This window comes from Silurus aristotelis (assembly GCF_946808225.1).
Source record: "Silurus aristotelis genome assembly, chromosome: 6".
NCBI lineage: Eukaryota > Metazoa > Chordata > Actinopteri > Siluriformes > Siluridae > Silurus > Silurus aristotelis.
Window position 1 is genome coordinate 3,423,804 of NC_139579.1, and position 18,339 is coordinate 3,442,142.

At 37.7% G+C, this 18,339-nt stretch overlaps 1 protein-coding gene across 1 annotated transcript in view; it reads right to left on the minus strand.

Annotated features, from left to right (window-relative positions):
* glcci1a (glucocorticoid induced 1a) overlaps nucleotides 1–18,339 on the minus strand; it is a 43,171-nt gene that overhangs the window by 3,876 nt on the left and 20,956 nt on the right. The window contains exons 2-3 of the mRNA XM_083544326.1: nucleotides 17,123–17,262; nucleotides 7,890–7,985 (exon numbers count right to left, since the gene is read on the minus strand). Coding sequence (XP_083400452.1) covers nucleotides 7,890–7,985; nucleotides 17,123–17,262 — 236 coding nt within the window. The remainder of the gene's footprint in view (nucleotides 1–7,889; nucleotides 7,986–17,122; nucleotides 17,263–18,339) is intronic.

Below are 18,339 nucleotides of genomic sequence, written 5' to 3' on the forward strand. Positions count from 1 at the left end.
GGCACTACAGAGCACTGTGGGGAAAATGTAACACAAGAGGAAGAGCTTTAAAGCAGCATTGTTGCAACATTTTAGATCAAAGCCATATGCAAATTATATGACTTTTTTTTTTGCTATTTTTTTGTTCAGATTTAGTTTTGGTGAGATTTATAACATCCTGCAGCACGTCTAGAAGTGAAAAAATACAAGACAATAAATAACACACACACACACACACACACACACACACACACACACACACACACACACACACACACACACACACACATATATATACATATACATACATACATACATATATACATACACAAGTAATTTTATATATATATACATGTGCATATATGACGTTTTTCATTACATCAATGCTTTGTATTAAATTCAGTGTCTACCCTGTTACAATTTATTTATGTGAATGTGCTTAGAGTGCATTAGTAAATTGGTTAAATTGTTACAGTCATGGTGTCGAGAACATAAACTTCTCTTTGTAATAACTGGAACTGTTTCTGGGAGCGTCCTAGGTTCTTCCGCCCTGATGGCCTGCACCCCAGCAGAGTTGGAGCAGCAGTGCTATCAGATAACATCTCTAGGATACTTCACACCATCTGACTGGTAAGACATCAAGAAATCTTCAACTATCAGAACACGCATACTACAGACCAAATAGTTACAAGTTCACACACAGCCCAGTTTATAGAAACCGTATCTATTCCTCGTGTAGTAAAACCAAGAATTACATACACAAGATCCAGAAATAATCTAATTGCAGTTAAAACTGAAAAATGCCAGATAAGCAAACACAACAAAGTTCTAAAGTTCGGTCTTTTAAACATTAGATCACTTGCACCCAAAGCACTGATTGTAAATGAGATGATCACAGAGAATAATCTCTCAGCACTCTGTCTCACTGAGACCTGGATTAAACCAGGTGATTATATGGGTCTAAACGAGTCGACACCGTCAGGATATGTTTATAAGCATGAGCCCCGTCAGACTGGTCGTGGGGGGGGGGGGTGTAGGAACCATTTATAGTGCTTCTCTTAATGTTAGTCAGAAATTAGGATTCAGCTTTAAATCATTTGAAGTGCTCGTTCTTAAAATTGCACTTTCAGAGATGCATAGAAAACTCGCTCTGGTCACCGTGTACAGACCCCCAGGACCCTACGCTGATTTTCTTCATGAGTTTGCTTGTTTTCTCTCAGACCTCTTGATCAGTTTTGATAAAGTGCTGCTTGTAGGAGATTTTAATATTCATGTAGATGTTGCAAACGATGCCTAGGATTATCATTTGTCGATTTACTAAACTCTTTTGGAGTTAAACAAAACGTCACCAGACCAACCCACCGTTTTAACCACACACTAGACTTAATAATATCCTACGGAGCAGACGTCACTGATATAGATATTTTACCCCAGAGTGATGACATCACAGACCATTATCTCCTACTGTTTAAAGGCCCTGGCATGGAGAAGCTGATGCTGGATCTATGATGATCACAAATTGTTCTGTATTGTTGAAAGATTTATGACCAAACTCTTGATGTCACCCATATGAGAATGGGTTCCCCTTTGAGTCTGGTTCCTCTCAAGGTTTCTTCCTCATATCATCTAAGGGAGTTTTTTTCTTGCCACTGTCGCCACGGCTGCTCATCAGGGACAAACGCACACCATTCACCTTCACTGTTGTTTTCTGTAAAGCTGCTTTGAGACAATGTCTGTTGTGAAAAGCGCTATACAAATAAACTTGACTTGACTTGACTTGACTTAACTGCATGGCCTTAATTATAAAAACATGTACAGGACATTATTGTTTAGGGAAACCTCATGGTTTTAATACTGGCTCATTAAAACTGATTGTAGATTGTATATTTAGTATGATTTCAGATCAGGGGGTGAGTATGCAGTTGCATACATGGATTGTATTTTTTGTTTAAAAGTCCTTAATAGTTTTTTTTGTTTTTTTTAAGTAATTACTGTACATAAGGGGAAAACAAGCATAATTGCATAACATCATCTTAATGACCATTTTCCTTAGAATACCTGAAAACACAGAAAACATATCATGATAGAGAAAATCCTCTGCACCACCAGAGCTATACAAATAAAAATATGATAAATTAACATATTTAAATTAACATATCTTGAATATGAGCAAATGTATCAAATACTTTATTAATCTAAAATGATTAACAATGAATTATTTAACAAACAAAAAAAACCAACAGGCAGCTTATAAACCACAGAATTCAAGAAACACACACACACACACACACACACACACACACACACACACACACACACACACACAGACACACAGACACATATATATACATTCATACACAGTATATGAGCAGATTTGCAACATAGCAGTTTATTCATTCCTCCTAAATTGTTGGCTGAACATTTTTTTCCACTCATGCATCATTAATCTCATCTATGCTATGATTCTAGCACTTTTTCCCCACGGAAACTTCACGTTTATGAATGTATCATAATCTCCAATAACTTTCTGGTGCGGTTACACATTGGGTTTTGTATAAACAAACCTTCAACAGTTATACATACAATCTATTTATTTCTTTTTATCTTTTTATCTTACATACTGTAATAAGCTCTGAGCTTCCTGTTTTGCATCAACAGATATACAGTCAGGGATAAGATTAATGTTTTTTTTTTAACGATCAGATGTTTCGTATTGATTTGATGAATTACATAAATATCGTTGATGGAAAAACTGAAAAAAAACAGATTATGGGAAAGTCAAAATGTATGAGGAACACGACAGCATCAGAGTGTCCAGCATGTGATCTAGTTCTTCTTTTGTATCACAATATTGACAATACAGGATCATTTAACAAGGAAATTAATGGCAGTTAATATAGGAAATGTAGGCATGAATAAAATCTAAATACATATGAACAGAATGGAGAAAAGACATTTTCTTGTATAATTTTCTTGGTTATATTGTTGTTGTTTTTTTATTTATTTAATTTTATGGCCGTTTAGGCCTTGGTCCCACTCCACTTTTCGCTCCACTGACTTCTATTCATAAGCATGAAGACCAGAAACAACGTTTCTCAGTTCCAAAGTTCAAGTTTGGTGAATCTGACCTGTAAATTTGTACCACATGAAGAAGTGTGACCAACAGAAAGTAAGAAAGTACTGACTATAGCAGTGTCGCAGCATCCTGTTTTATGCAATACAGCTTTGTGGTATCTCGACTTACACAGAACATGCTGTATATTGTATCATAGGTCATTCCTATACATATCCAGTGTTTCTAAAGCAATTTCACACTGTGACTGAAGCATTAGCGATTAGCTGGTTTGCCTCACACCTTTGGGTGTGTAACTATAGAGATTCTTCCCCGTTGCTTCAGGGTTTCCTTCAGGTATTCCAGTTCCCTCTGCCAGTGCAAAGACATGCATTGTAGACTTTGGAAATATATATATTTTTTAAATGTCTGTAGTGTGTGGAATTGTGGCCTGTGGGATAAATGATATAGAAAGTGGATGAATAGATTCATGGATGGATGGAGGGATGGACGCATGGATGTTGTACAATTATTACACTCACTGGAAGCCAAAAACATGGAATATTATTGGAGAATATTAAGATTTTCATACCAAAAATTTCAATATGCAGTATAATTCCACAGATTTCAAAAGCCACTGGTGCAGCCTCGATGGTTAGCATTAAAGATTTGCAACAAACTATTTGAACTGAAAGATAAGATGATTTGATATACATTTCTATTGAAGTTTCTGAACCCCTGTATTCATTGTACAGCAATAAATGAGTGAATAAGTGAATTGTATTTACTGAAAAACGGTGGATCTGGAATATATGTATCATTTAAAAAAAAGCCAATCCAGACCACTTTATATTCTTTAATCTTTTATCTTTACTTGTGTTACTGTGGTGCTACTTACACTGTCTAATAATAACCCTTTAAAAAATCTCGACTTACACAGTAACATACAGTCGTATAATAGAGACGCTTGCCTTTAAATAAAATAATTAATTAAAAGAAATAAATACTGAGTTTGGTTAAAGTATTTTTGTTTTGTTTTGTTTTCTTTTACTGTCTTTAGTAGAGGTCTTACTTTTGTCTTACTGTAGAGGAGACCCTTTGTTTTGGGAAGTGGTTCAAGGCTAATATGGATATTTTCAGGACTAGAGGTTTAGGGTTTCTCGCCTCCCCGAATTTCACCGCATTTTATGCAGATTTAATACAATTTTGTCTTGACTTCAATCTTCACTGTGTCATTTCATAAAAACGAACAACCAAAAAAACTCGTCCCCTGCATTATTAAACACTGTCCCCTCACATACACACACACACACACACATACACACTACAACCCCATGTCTACAATCCTAATCTTAAACTCATATGATTATATAAACTCCACCAGGAGCAGTAAAAGCAAACACACGACATACTGTACAGACACACCAGGACAAGTCTGGGCAGGTTCTGTGTTTTTACGCTAATCATAGAAATGTCTTGTTGTTCGAATACTTGGTCACTTCACTATAGTAACACAGCACGCAACGCTAACAGGAAATCTTTTTCTAAAAGAAGCAAACTCGAAGCAAAATCATCAGCGGTAATATGTGCGCTGCAAATCGCTAACATTTGTGCACTGTGGTTTCCCACAGCAGGCTGAGAATTCATGTGTGTTCTGTGCTGCTGAGGGAAAATCAGGACTTTTATCTCCACGGTAATTGGAAACACACGGAGCGGCTGCAGTTGTAGCAGAGAAGTTCGGTGCGCTCACATGAAATAAGCGTTAATACGTCGGTTTTGTGGGAAGAAAATCGTTATTGATGAGACAGAGATCTGGACAATGGAGAACTTTTGAATGCTATTTCTGAGTCTCTTCACATAGGCTCTTGTAGCTTATCTGCATCAAGACTCTACATTCGGAGCTGCTTTTTCAGCTCAGCACGGCTGCACAGAGTGATTATTTGAATTCCTATCATCCTTAAACTGATTTTCAAGATGTTTCCACGTTCAGAGCTGCTCAATAGAAATGTATTAGCAGAGTGATGCTTTTATAATGGGCCTGAACAAGCTCTTGCTTTTTGATACAGTACAGACCAAAAGTTTGGACACACCTTCTCATTCAAAGAGTTTTCTTTATTTTCATGACTATGAAAATTGTAGAGTCACACTGAAGGCATCAAGGGCTATTTGACCAAGAAGGAGAGTGATGGGGTGCTGCGCCAGATGACCTGGCCTCCACAGTCACCGGACCTGAACCTAATCGAGATGGTTTAGGGGTGAGCTGGACCGCAGAGTGAAGGCAAAAGGGCCAACAAGTGCCAAGCATCCTTTGGGGAACTCCTTCAAGACTGTTGGAAGACCATTTCAGGTGACTACCTCTTGAAGCTCATCAAGAGAATGCCAAGAGTGTGCAAAGCAGTAATCAAAGCAAAAGGTGGCTACTTTGAAGAACCTAGAATACGACATTTTTCAGTTGTTTCACACTTCGTTTTTTAATTATGTATATAATTCCACATGTGTTAATTCATAGTTTTGATGCCTTCAGTGTGAATCTACAATTTTCATAGTCATGAAAATAAAGAAAATCTTTGAATGAGAAGGTGTGTCCAAACTTTTGGTCTGTACTGTACATGTGACTAACTATCTAGCAGCGTTGTTATAGTTACAATGTGTGACACATCACATCAGCACAAAATGCTCTCCAGTAGCACTTTTTTAAAACAAAAAAAGTGTGAAGACAGCTTTGGTGTTGCTCTTAGCAACTTGTCCTCCAAAAATGCTGCTGTGGCATTTTTTTCTAGCAGGTTATGCTAATCTTCCTGATTACCTACTGGTTATACAGTGTGTAAGTTCACAAAAATGGAGATCTTGTTGATGAGTGTTGTCATGAGAAACTCTGTTACTTAAGGGGGAAATGGTTGCTCTTGCATTTTGTAGGTTAACCACAGGCCATCATACAGTTTTGCATGGGTGGCATTTTACAGCATGCAGGACTCGTCGCATTCGGCACCTTGCGCATCTGGTAAATGATTCCCTTACTGATTGCAGTTGCTGGTTATATTTTAATTGCATCACAACACTTAGAGAATAATTTGTAATTACAGAATTTGTCATTGGAGATGCCTACTCAATCACCTTTATCTATATATTGATGCATCCATGACAGAAATATTATGGACTATATACACTATAACCATTTAACAGCACATGCTTAAAAAAAAAAAGAAGAAAAAAAAAGGAAAAATTCAAACAACACAGCTCAAGCCACTTCAAAAGGCTCGAGGTGACATATTACGAGCAGAAAAACTGAGACATAGCGAGACAGAATAAAAGACAAAACATGCAAACACACACACACACACACACACACACACACACACACACACACACACACACACACACACGCACACGCACACTAATCTAATGACATGTGTGTGTGTGTGTGTGTGTGTGTGTGTGTGTGTGTGTGTGTGTGTGTGTGTAAAACCCCACCATTATGGTTGCACAAGCTAGTGCACTCTTAGTGCCGGTCCCAAGCCCAGATAAATGTGGAGGGTTGTGTTATGAAGGACATCCAGCGTAAAACATGTGCCAAATCAAATATGCGGATCACGAATCAGAAATTCATACCGGATCCATCAAGGCCCGGGTTACCAACAACCGCCAACAGGGTACCTACAGGAAGACGTCTGCATATTGACTACTCTAAAATATATCCAAGTTTCATTTCTATAGTATTGTCCCTTGAGAAGAAATAATTAAATGGTTTCTGAAATGTAAGGTGTGTACTCACTTTTGTGAGACACTGTGTATATGTGTGTATACTTTGTATAGTCAGTTTTTGTGGTCATCACACAAAACCAAAAACAAATTAGAAAGTGTAAACTGCATGTGTGCGCACAATAACATTTAAATCTATACATGTAAATACATCACCATTTCAATATACACATTACACACAAATGCTTTGCACACAAACATACACCCACATATTCATGAACACACACAGACATAGTTACATGCTAATGGGTCTCTGTGAGGGCCACACACACACACACACACACACACACACACACACACACACACACACACACACACACACACACACACACACACACACACACACACACACACACACACACACACACACACACGTGACAGAAAGCGAATTAGTAAACAAAAGTACTTGTCATGCAAATACTTATTAATGCACAATTGTGCACACACACACACACACACACACACACACACACACACACACACACACACACACACACACACACACACACACACACACACACACACACAGATATACACTGCTTACCGGTTTTTATTTATTTTGGGGTTTTGAAACTGCATGGCCAAAGCTTGAACAGGAAGTGGCTTAGTACACGAGAAACCTTGCTTTATTTGACTACACACAGATAAGGGTGGAGAAGCCCAGATGATGCTGCCACCACTGTGGGTGACGCTGCTGCTAACGCAGCGGTAGCGGAGCAGGAAGCGACGTAAAAGCCACAGAGGAAGTCACGCACATGCATTTTTTTAGGGCCTGTGCGGAGTGGGGTTAAGGGCTTTCATATCTGACCTTTCCTCTCTCACGCAGCTGTTTTATTCACCTGATTATCACAAGGCGATAAAGTGCTAACTCAGCAGTTTCATGACCGCAATAGCTCCCTGTGCAGCAGGGGGTACAATGACCACAAAGTACCATATGTTTATTTATATATATATATATATATATATATATATATATATATATATATATATATATATATATATATATATATATATATATAAAATGTGTGTGTGTGTGTGTGTGTGTGTGTGTGTGTGTGTGTGTGTGTGTGTGTGTGTGTGTGTGTGTGTGTGTGTGTACCTCTTTAAGCTGGTCGGCGCAGCCCCAGGACGCCGAACGCTGATGCGTGTTCCTCAGCTCTCCCTCGGACAAATCTTCACTCCAGCATCCAGGAGTCTGACATGACACACACACACAAACAGAGGTTTAAACAAAATAGATTAGCGAGGAATTCAAATTAACATGATAAACAATGAGAAAGTTAATGGGTATGCAGATGTACAAGACAACACTAACTGCATATTCTATATAGGCCTGGTTCAATTATTCAAACAAAACCTTGGAAGAATTTTTTTTTTTGCTGGAATCCAGCCATACTCATCACAGTGATGGCACCATTACAGCTACATTGAAGCATGGTGGTGGAAGCATCATGGATCACCGTATTGCACCACATACTTTCTATTGTTTTCAGGGTTGACTTTAATGCTGCTCTTTTAAATATCTCCTTCAACAAACCCCATGGCCTTCAAAATGTGTTAATATTGAGATGAGACATATTAGCTGACCTACAAGTAAATTCATATATGCAACAAATAATAAGGAAGAAAAAGAATCTGGTCCAAAATTCAACGATTATTGTAGATACACCAAACGTTAAGTGAAGTATGCAATATTTTTAGAGAAACAACATGTTTTGGAGCAAAGTCCTCTACCAGATGTGCAAGTAAAATGAGCCCCTGAGGGTGTAGGAGGGAAAAACCCATCACACATCACTTGGGTAATCGCTATTATTTCATCCAATTAGCAGGAGCTAGCATGAACTCTGTGACTAAGCATTGGGCTAAACACCTCAATCAGCATCATCTTCAAAAAAACAAAAAAAAACAAACAAAAAAAAAAACTGGACTGGAACAAGGTTGAAAAGGAAATTACAAGTAGCGAAGCTCTGGCCCAGAGTGGTTAATAAGTTATTACAAAGCTATAAAAAGAAGCCCCCCATCTTTCATGGTGACGTTCGCACAGGCAAGAGAAGTAGCAGGAAACAGGGAAAAAAAAGGTTTATTTTCTTCCCAGACGTGTCAGAATCATGGGCAGCCAGCACATCACATCTGTTCTAACAGCATTCCTGAGTGTGTTGCTACGTTTCTGGCTTGTGGAGCAAAATATATCGAGAGCATAAAAAAACATCAACAGGCCAAGCTCCTGGAGCTCTCACAGCTGTAGCAGGTCTCACAGAAGACTCCATTCATCCAGAAGATGGAAGTCACATTTCAAAGACAGGCCTTTTATAGATAGATCAGCTCCAGAGCTGAGGAAACTCAGAAAGGCTTTGAAGGCAATCTCGCAGTCTTTCCATTAAAAAAGAGCCAAGAGAGCACAAATGTTGCCAAGTCTTTTCACCACCTGCCTGTGTGTGTTTCCCAGCACAGTAAAGCCACACCACAGCTGTCACAGCTCCAGGATTAAAGAGAGACTCAGAAAAGTCAAAAGATTTTGGTACGCATGTATATTTTACTGCTAATATAATAAGATATTAAGACAGGGCTTTAGACTGCTGTTATTTCCTAAAAGTTTTATTTCTGTACTTAATAGAGGGACAAAATACACCATATGGACAAAAGTATTGAAACACCGGACTTTTCCCCAAACATATGTGGTTCTTTCCCAAACTATTACCAAAACGTCGAGGCACACCTTTCCAAACCTGTCCCAACATGACAGCGGCCCTGTGCACAAAGCCAGCTCTATTAAGATATGATTTACATTAGTTGGAGTGGAAGATCTTGAGTGGACTCCTATAGAGCTCTACCTCTCAACCCTACTAAACACCTCTGGGATAAGAGGAGTACTCACCTACATTAATACCTGACTTTACTAACGCACTTATAGTTGAATGGGCACACAATTTCCACAAGCACACTACCCTGAAGTAATGCGCAATGGGATATTCAAAATGCAGGTCAGGTGTCCACAAACCTTTGTCTATGTAGTATATGTTAGTGAACTTTTATTTTCTGCATATGCAACTTTTTTTCTACAGTCCATTGTTTTTTACACATATCTTAATGCTAGAAATATAAAATGAATGACATTACAATTAAATATTGCTATTAAATAATTATCAGTCTAAGTAAACAAAAAAATTTTTATTTACTTGTTTGCTAACTGAGTTATTTAGTTAGTTTTAGTAGTAGTGTTAAATTTTTTCATCACTTTCCTAACTGGATTTTTATTTTCGTTTACTTTATTTAAATGTTTTATAATTTTTGCATTTCAGTTAATTTGTTTATGTATTTTTTTTTATACTTTTTTTTTTTCACTTTTACCAAAGATTTTTTCATACAGCAACATAAATAAAAAAGTTTCTTTTTTCTTCTTCTATGAATCCTTTGTAAACTTATAAGTGGGCTAAGCATTGAATGTGTGTCAGCATCCTATTGTTATTCTACCTTTTCTTTATCATCATAATTTTCTGGCTAGCATGTCTACTGCAGCCATTAGAACGGTCAAATAAAAAGTTCTGAAATTTGGCACACTGATTGAGGAGATTTAATAAAACATTCTTACCAAAATTGGTCCAAATGCTGCACACGCTCTAGTGCCACCATTGGGTCAAATATTGGCCTAATTTGGAAGCATGTGCATAGTCATAACCTTTGAACCATGAAACTTAAAAGGCATCGCCTTTTTCCCTGAAAGGAGAAAATTTCAGTGCCCCTATTTAATAAATATTTCCTACAGTATGCTAATAAATCTGACAAAGAAATTGTTGAACAGAAGTAAGATTGTATCTCAGCAACTTTTGTGGACACTGACACAAAACTTGGTAAACATGTTTAAGATCATGGCCTGAGGTTATACAACACATTTCATGACAGCTACTAGTCAAAGGTTACAATAAGAGGCTTAAAATGCTTGTATCAGCCAATATATATTTGAACAACTCCAAATTTCACCCACATATTCTTTAGAGCCACCTGGATGAAACTTTTTTGGATGAAAGATTTTTAATACTCCAAACAGTTTATCCATGATTTGCCAACAAAAGCAAATAAAAGCAAAGAAGCTGCTGAACAGGAAACGATTCAGCCTGCATTTCAGCAACTTTGCACACTGACACAAAACTTGATAGATATCTTCAGGACCATGCTCAGGCTAGGCAAGAGCAGCCGTATTCAACAACACATATTGAAAATTATACTTCACCTACAGTTATTTCAAATGCACGGTGCATCAAGAAAATATTCACTATTTTATAGTTCTGTCAGAGTTGCAGGTTTGTTATTTTTGCCTGTGAATGTAAACATGAGACACATTTGCATACATTTAGTTCCCAGCCTACGTGTGATCTATACCTCACACGCTTCAAAAGCAATTCTAGGAAACATGAAAAATCAGCATAGTTGTGCAGAGGTGTGAGATATGCATAACTCATATGCACTGACAGTTTTGCTAAGAGGAGCTAAACAAAACCTTCTAACTGACAAACATATTGGCCATTAACATACACACAGCTTCTAGCTTGTTTCTTCATTCCAGCTTTGTAATTAAAATTGTCCAAATAGAAACTCTTGCATTTTGGGAAGAAAGTTTATCACATCTCTTTTGAAGGGCTGCGATTGTTGTATGTAAGATTATAAACTTAGGCCTGGAACTAAGCTTGACTGAACAAATAACAATGTACCAATAAAACTCAAGTTCAGAATATCTTCAGAAGACATCATTTGAAGTAACCACACACTGAAAAAGGCCTTTTTAGAATTGCTCAATTTAAAATATGTAAAGTTTTGTTTAGAAACACAATAATAAAAATAAAAAAAATAAAAATTTTCCAATTAACATTTTTTCATCCATTTTTGGTCCATGATTATAGACAATATAGAAATAGGTATAGTTTTATAGACTATATGAAAATAGCATAGATTTTCATGCCACACATATAATTTTTTAATACCTTTGTCAATTATGTGCAAGCATATTAATTATTATTATTTAATGTGCAATAACTTTTATAATTATTATTGTAGTCTGACTTTTCTGACATCTGTTTTCACTGCTGCAACACATTTACTTTCACTTAATATATAACCTTATATGAATATTTATTTGCATGTTCTTATTTTTTTTCTGTGCGCAACTGCAACCAAACAATTTCCCCCAGGGGATCAATAAAGCATTCTGATTCTGAAAATAAACACAACATATTTAAATCCCATCTTCTGCTGCACCACACACATCACATATGACGATAGAATGATTTCTAGTAAGATGAGTTAATCTGATGTAGGGATGTCAGATGGTCGTTTTGGAATCAAAAACTGCATGTGAGTATGTAAATTTGACTAATGTTAGATAACGAAGGCTCAGTCAGATGCAGTTGCAGTTTAAGAAGTTACCCAAAGAGTAAGAGTGTGTTTTTTTTTTTGATTGGAACCTTCCATTTGTCACATATTCGAGTGCACCTGAGGTTCCAGTGACCAGTGTTCCGGTCCTTTCTTCTCTTCAGATCTGCCTGCATCATCCTGATGTTCTACCTCTGGATGGAGTCCTTCTAAATTGAGACCACTCTGTGCAGCTGGGAATTTTTCCTCATCTACATCTTAAAGATCCATGAAGCCACTAAACAACTCAAGAACTTGGAATTCAGGGTTTACAGAGACCTGAGGACTAATCAAAACAAAAAAAAAGTATACGGCAAAGCCTTCATATATATTTTTTCTGCTAGCACATAAGCACACACAAAACACCTTGTGGTTAAACACAAAGAAAATCAAGTAGCCAAGTTAGAATATGCGTGAATATTTGATTGACATGTGAGACCCAACACCATTGAAAGTCATTGATTGACTTTTAGTTCATTGAGATTAGTTTGTATTAATTGCACTATTCAGGGCAAATACCTTGCTGTACATTACTACCACTTTTGGAATAAATGACTACACAATGAAATCTCCAGTGCCCTGGCGTCCTAGCAACGGTATTTGCCATTTGTCCACTGCGATAAAGCGAACAATTTTTGTCCCGATTCTTGTTTAAACCGCAACGCAGGCTCTTTACAAAATATTCACAACAAAGGAGCAGGAAAACAGGGTCGATTTGCATGCTGGGTAGATGTGCAGCTTTGTAGGAGTGTGTGTGTGTGTGTGTGTGTGTGTGTGTGTGTGTGTGTGAGCTAAGCAGAGATCCTGTGTGGCTTTGGTTTGTGCGTGCTGCAGTGAAAACAGGATGCATGCGAGATCATGTGAAAGTTCGGCGAGTGACTCCTCTACTGGCTTTATAATCTGGGTTATCAAGTGGAACCGGGTGTCTTAAAACAACACTAAAAATAACCGAAAGAACGCCTGGTGTATTAAAAATAAAGGGTTTACGATCTAAAATCGACAAACTGAGACTACTGCCAGGCTGCAGTGTAGGACCTGTTTTTGATTACACGTTGAGTTTTTTAATAAACAGCAGAAGTAGAGCACAGAAATTCGAGCTTAAGGTTTACGAATATAAGACAGGTTTTTAGAAAAGGAGTCATGCAAAACTCCAGTTCGGCTGAAATCGGGCATGATGAGACACGTGCAGATCAGGCGACAACACCTGAACATTAATTTTTTTGAGGACATTTAAGGTGGAGTTCATTTTATTTCTATTTTTTGCTGTCAAATTCAAATCGAGTTAAAATTTCAACGTAGTACAATAAAATCTAGATTGTTACTTCAGAGATAGATGGATGCAACGTTACTGAATACAGCTATAATTGCGATGAAACTGGCAACATAATGTTTAAAAGGAATTTCTCAATAATAGGTAACGGGTGAATATTTGAACATAAATGTAGTCTATGTCATACGAATAAATTCAAGTGTCACCACGGATGTGGGTCACATATTAAAACCTGTATGTGCAGGAATACTTTTAAACCTGCCCCGTGCAAAAAAAAACCTAAAACCTAAACTAGCATTTCCGCAGACATGCACAATATCAGCTGAGACAAACAGCCCTAATTCCCACAACCTGGTTTCATATGAATGTCACCAGACGTCAGGATAAAAAAACTCAATTCACCCGATTTTCTTTCTAACACAAGTTATAGCTACTGGATAGGTTAATTCCTTTTAATTACATTCAAAGAACAGGACTTAATCATTACTGACAGTTTGGAAAGTCCTCCCTTAGCATGAATAACAGCTTTGGACATTGAATTTCTCTAAATGTTCAGCTGAAATCCTTTTCCTCCTATAAAACTTTCCAAAAGTGTTCCTCACTAGTTGGGAATTTCATCCAGTTAATCCCAGAGCAGTTTAATAGGATTCCTCTTGGAGTGTTTAAAGGCTCTGGCATGGAGAAGCTGGTGCTGGATCTGTGATGATCACAAATGCTCAGTAGCTCCTAGTTTTATAAGCATAAAAACTGTAGAAAGAACATTTACTTATAATCTTATACTCCTGTACTCATGTTAGTTCTCACTCTCCAGTGTTCTGTTTTGTTGAAAGATTTATAATCACACTCTTGATGACACCCAAATGAGGATGGGTTCCCCTTTTGAGTCTGGTTCCTCTCAAGGTTTCTTCCTCATAACATCTAAGGGATTTTTTCCTTGCCACAGTCGCCACGGCTGCTCATCAGGGATAAATACACACCGTTCACCTTAACTGTTAAATTCTGTAAAGCTGCTTTGAGACAATGTCTGTTGTGGAAAGCGCTATAGAAATAAACCTGACTTGACTTGATTTAGATACGGTGACTGGGCAGGTCATTCCATGATAAATACTCCTGCTGACTGTTTGCTCCTTAAATAACCTTTACAGAGCTTGGATGAATGCTTCAGGGTTTTAGTTTCTTTGCTTCCTTGTTTTATGGTGAAGTTTGGTGATTGAACAGTCCAGATGGAATTACATGGTGCTGAAGTATGGAATTGTAGCAATGTTGGTTCAGTATTCCTTTCCTTATTTAACCTACATGTATATAATTAGTTAAAATGTTCTCCAACTGAACGTTCTCCAAATATATACAGAAACTTGTCAAGTGGAACATGACAGCTACATGAATTTCATCCCAAATTCATCCAAAATACTGTTGTTGCCTAAAGCGACAGTCTGATGAAAATGGATGCCATTCAATTGCGCACGTCTCTTAACATCCATAAAAAAAACTTGCTTGTTTGTAAACAGGCTCTGTATATCAATGATTTGATGTCTTTTTTACAATGAAAAAAAAAAAAAAGGTAATGCAGATAGCTCTGAAAAAGAAGAAAAAAAAGAAAAGAAAACACATCAGGATGTGTGTGGTGATATCTGCCTTCACACCATATTCAGAATGAGTCATCAAGTGAATACCTTTAAACAGATGCCAAACACTCACTTTTCACTTTCCGGCTCATCGTGACACTGTGCAGTGTGATAGTAACGTGATACTGTATGCACTCAATCTTAGGACAAATCGCGTTCCTAATTTGAAGCCCAGATATGAAGTGCACCGTTTTCTGCAATATGATGCAGATGCACACACATACACCAAGAAGTCCAAATATCATTGTGTGTTAGAGGAAGGAGCCAACTAGGAGAGCATAAGGCCTGCAGGATCAGCGTGTCTCCAGCAGGTGATAAATCTCACCCTGAAGCTGAGGAATCAGATGACGGATGAGACATTGGGTTGATGTGTATCTCAGGGACGCAACTGTTCTTCGGAAAGTCACGTTAACAACAGTTTCGTGAGACGATCACAAGAGCAAATTTGACTATTTAAATGCTGAGTCGGCTGTCCTCTGATGAACACTCGGCTATTTGTATGCTGTTGATGAAGCCTTTTACAGTGTGTCATGCTGGGTCAGACACGCCCAGTTCAGGTGACTCTTTGTTCATCGGATCGGCGCTACACCATGTAGGATGCCTCTAAACGCTGGCATGTGTGCACCGAAACCCCACGCTTCCATGAGTCATCTAGATAAAATGCTCAATAGTGCACAAATCCGTCAGTGAGATACTCATGATCAGATATTACTTGATCGAAGCCAAAGCCACACTGATATTAGACCTAATCATGGTCCTCATTTAAGATAGGTCAGATAAAGTTCTTGTGTCTGGTCCACTGTAAACCAGGCAATTTTCAAAGCGCTGTTTCTCATCCACAAAGAAATATAAAAAATAATAAAAATAAAGAAACTGACATTCAGTGGGTTTAAAAGCTTTTACATTATTTCCATATATAATTTGTATATTTTTGGTCTTATTTTTTATTTTAATTTTGTTAGATTTCTCAACTATGCTATGCTTTTTAAATTACAATTACACATTATTTCATAATTAAACAACTTAAACTGTATTTTTCATGCTAACTGTCGATTACAAAAAACATTTACAATAAGTTTTACACACACACACACACACACACACACACACACACACACACACACACACACACACACACACACACACACACACACACTTACTTCACCTTTCTGCTAACTGAAAAAAAAAATCCCCCACAACATATGGTCCAACAGTTAGTTCCTGCAAACCAACAAACTTAAGACTGATATAGAGGCTCACACACACTTTATTTTGCTGAATCATCACTATACATGTACAGTATTTATTGTCTCACTGTGTATTGATTGGTGCTTGCATTTTTACAATGTTCTTATATGGTGTTGTTGCACTAAATAGTGTTTGCACACACATGCACTTTATGTAATGTCCCATGTACTGTATTGGTCTGTTTGTTCTAGCAATTTCTGTAGTATCCTGGGTTAATTCATGCTGTTTTTTAGTTTAGCTGTAGCACCTTGGTCCTAAAGGAACATTGTATTATTTGTCTGTATACTGTATATCCACTTAAATTTAATCAAAAGTATAATTCTTTGCTTTGTGTTACTCAAAATCGTCCTTTTGGCCTAAAAAAACAAGCTGCACTGAAATATCCCACATGAAATTCCCATTTTTTTGGTGTCACTCACCACTACAGTGGGTGAAATTTACGTCATGAGTTGTAATGATGATGGTTCTTAATAGAGTTATTCATACAGAACCTTGCATTAGCAATTTGCTAATACATCTGAGGGAAATGTTGATTTTCCTGACAGTTCTGTGTCATTCTGTGCAATTCTGCCGTTATCTAAATGGTCTGCCTTAATTATTACCGAGGTTGTGATGCTCTCAAGGCCATAACTATTTTAAAGTCTGAATGCAGAACATCCTTAAACTCTAAACCTCATCAAGACACATGCTGGAGCACATGCCAAGGAGAGCACATGGCCTTCTAGTCAAGCCTCAGAGACAAACGCAGACAGACAGCATTTGATGCAGCTTGTGCAGTGATTCTACCTGTGTGGATTTGTCTTTCATGCACGATGGGTAGAGCGCTGTGGGATCACGGGGCCACTGGCCGGTCAGGTACGGAGCAGTGATGGCGCCTAGAGAGGAAGTCCGTCTGATCCACACCTGCTGGCCTTTTGACCTTTCAACTGTCAGAGAAAAGAAAAGAGAAAGCAGTCAGAGGACAGGTGGAAGGATATGAACCAAAGGGAGAGATATTATAAAAGAACAGCCGTCACACGATATCACCCTTTTATTGGGCCGACTGTGTTTAAATTGTGTCCTGTTTACAACACCGCTGTTAATCGTTAATCCGACAGGTGCAACAGATAAAACTTTATCACAAACGGTACTTTTGTTAACACTTTTAGCATATTTACCTCAAATCTATAGACATAAACTTAATATCTATTACACTGTATATTATTTCTATTGTTTATGCCAATACCACTCTGAGAATGCCTGATCTTGTCTGATCTTAGACGCTAAGCAGGGTCGGGCCTGGTTAGCACTTGGATTGGAGGCTGCCTGGGAATTCCATGTGCTGTAAGACCACTGCATTTCATTTCACAACGACAATAAAGTTTAATCTAATCCAATCTAATCTAATCTAATCCAACCGTGTGAACTTCCTATAATAGTTCAACTAGATATACACAATATAATAACCACGTACAGTAAAGTCAGCGTAGGCATTTCACACTAACGTCACTAGTCCTCATCCCATTCAGGAGAAGACCGTTTTCACTTTTGGACAAATTTAAATGCATACAATATTTGCTTTATCCTGAATAAGAAGCGTATTCAGGGAACACTACACATGAGGAGGGAACGCTGTTTGGAACACCACATGCGCTCATTCGCACCTGAAGTCACCAATGATGTTTTGTTTTAGAGAACCTGAAGGAACTAGATAAATACACCACATGGACAAAAGGTCTGTGACTCTTTCACCCGATTGTGGTTCTTCAACAAACTGTCACCACAAATTTGGAGACAGTGTTTTTGCAGTGGCTTGAACAAGATTTCTTGACTCCATGAAAATATGTTTTACATTTAAAATAGAAAATCCTGAGTGGCCTGCTATAGAGATTTGACCTCATCTCTGTTGAACACATTTGAGATGAATTGGAATGCTGACTGCACCCCAGGTCTCCTCACCTCACCTACCTCAGGATCTGACTTTACTAATACTTTTGTAGCTGAATGAACACAAGTCTCCACAA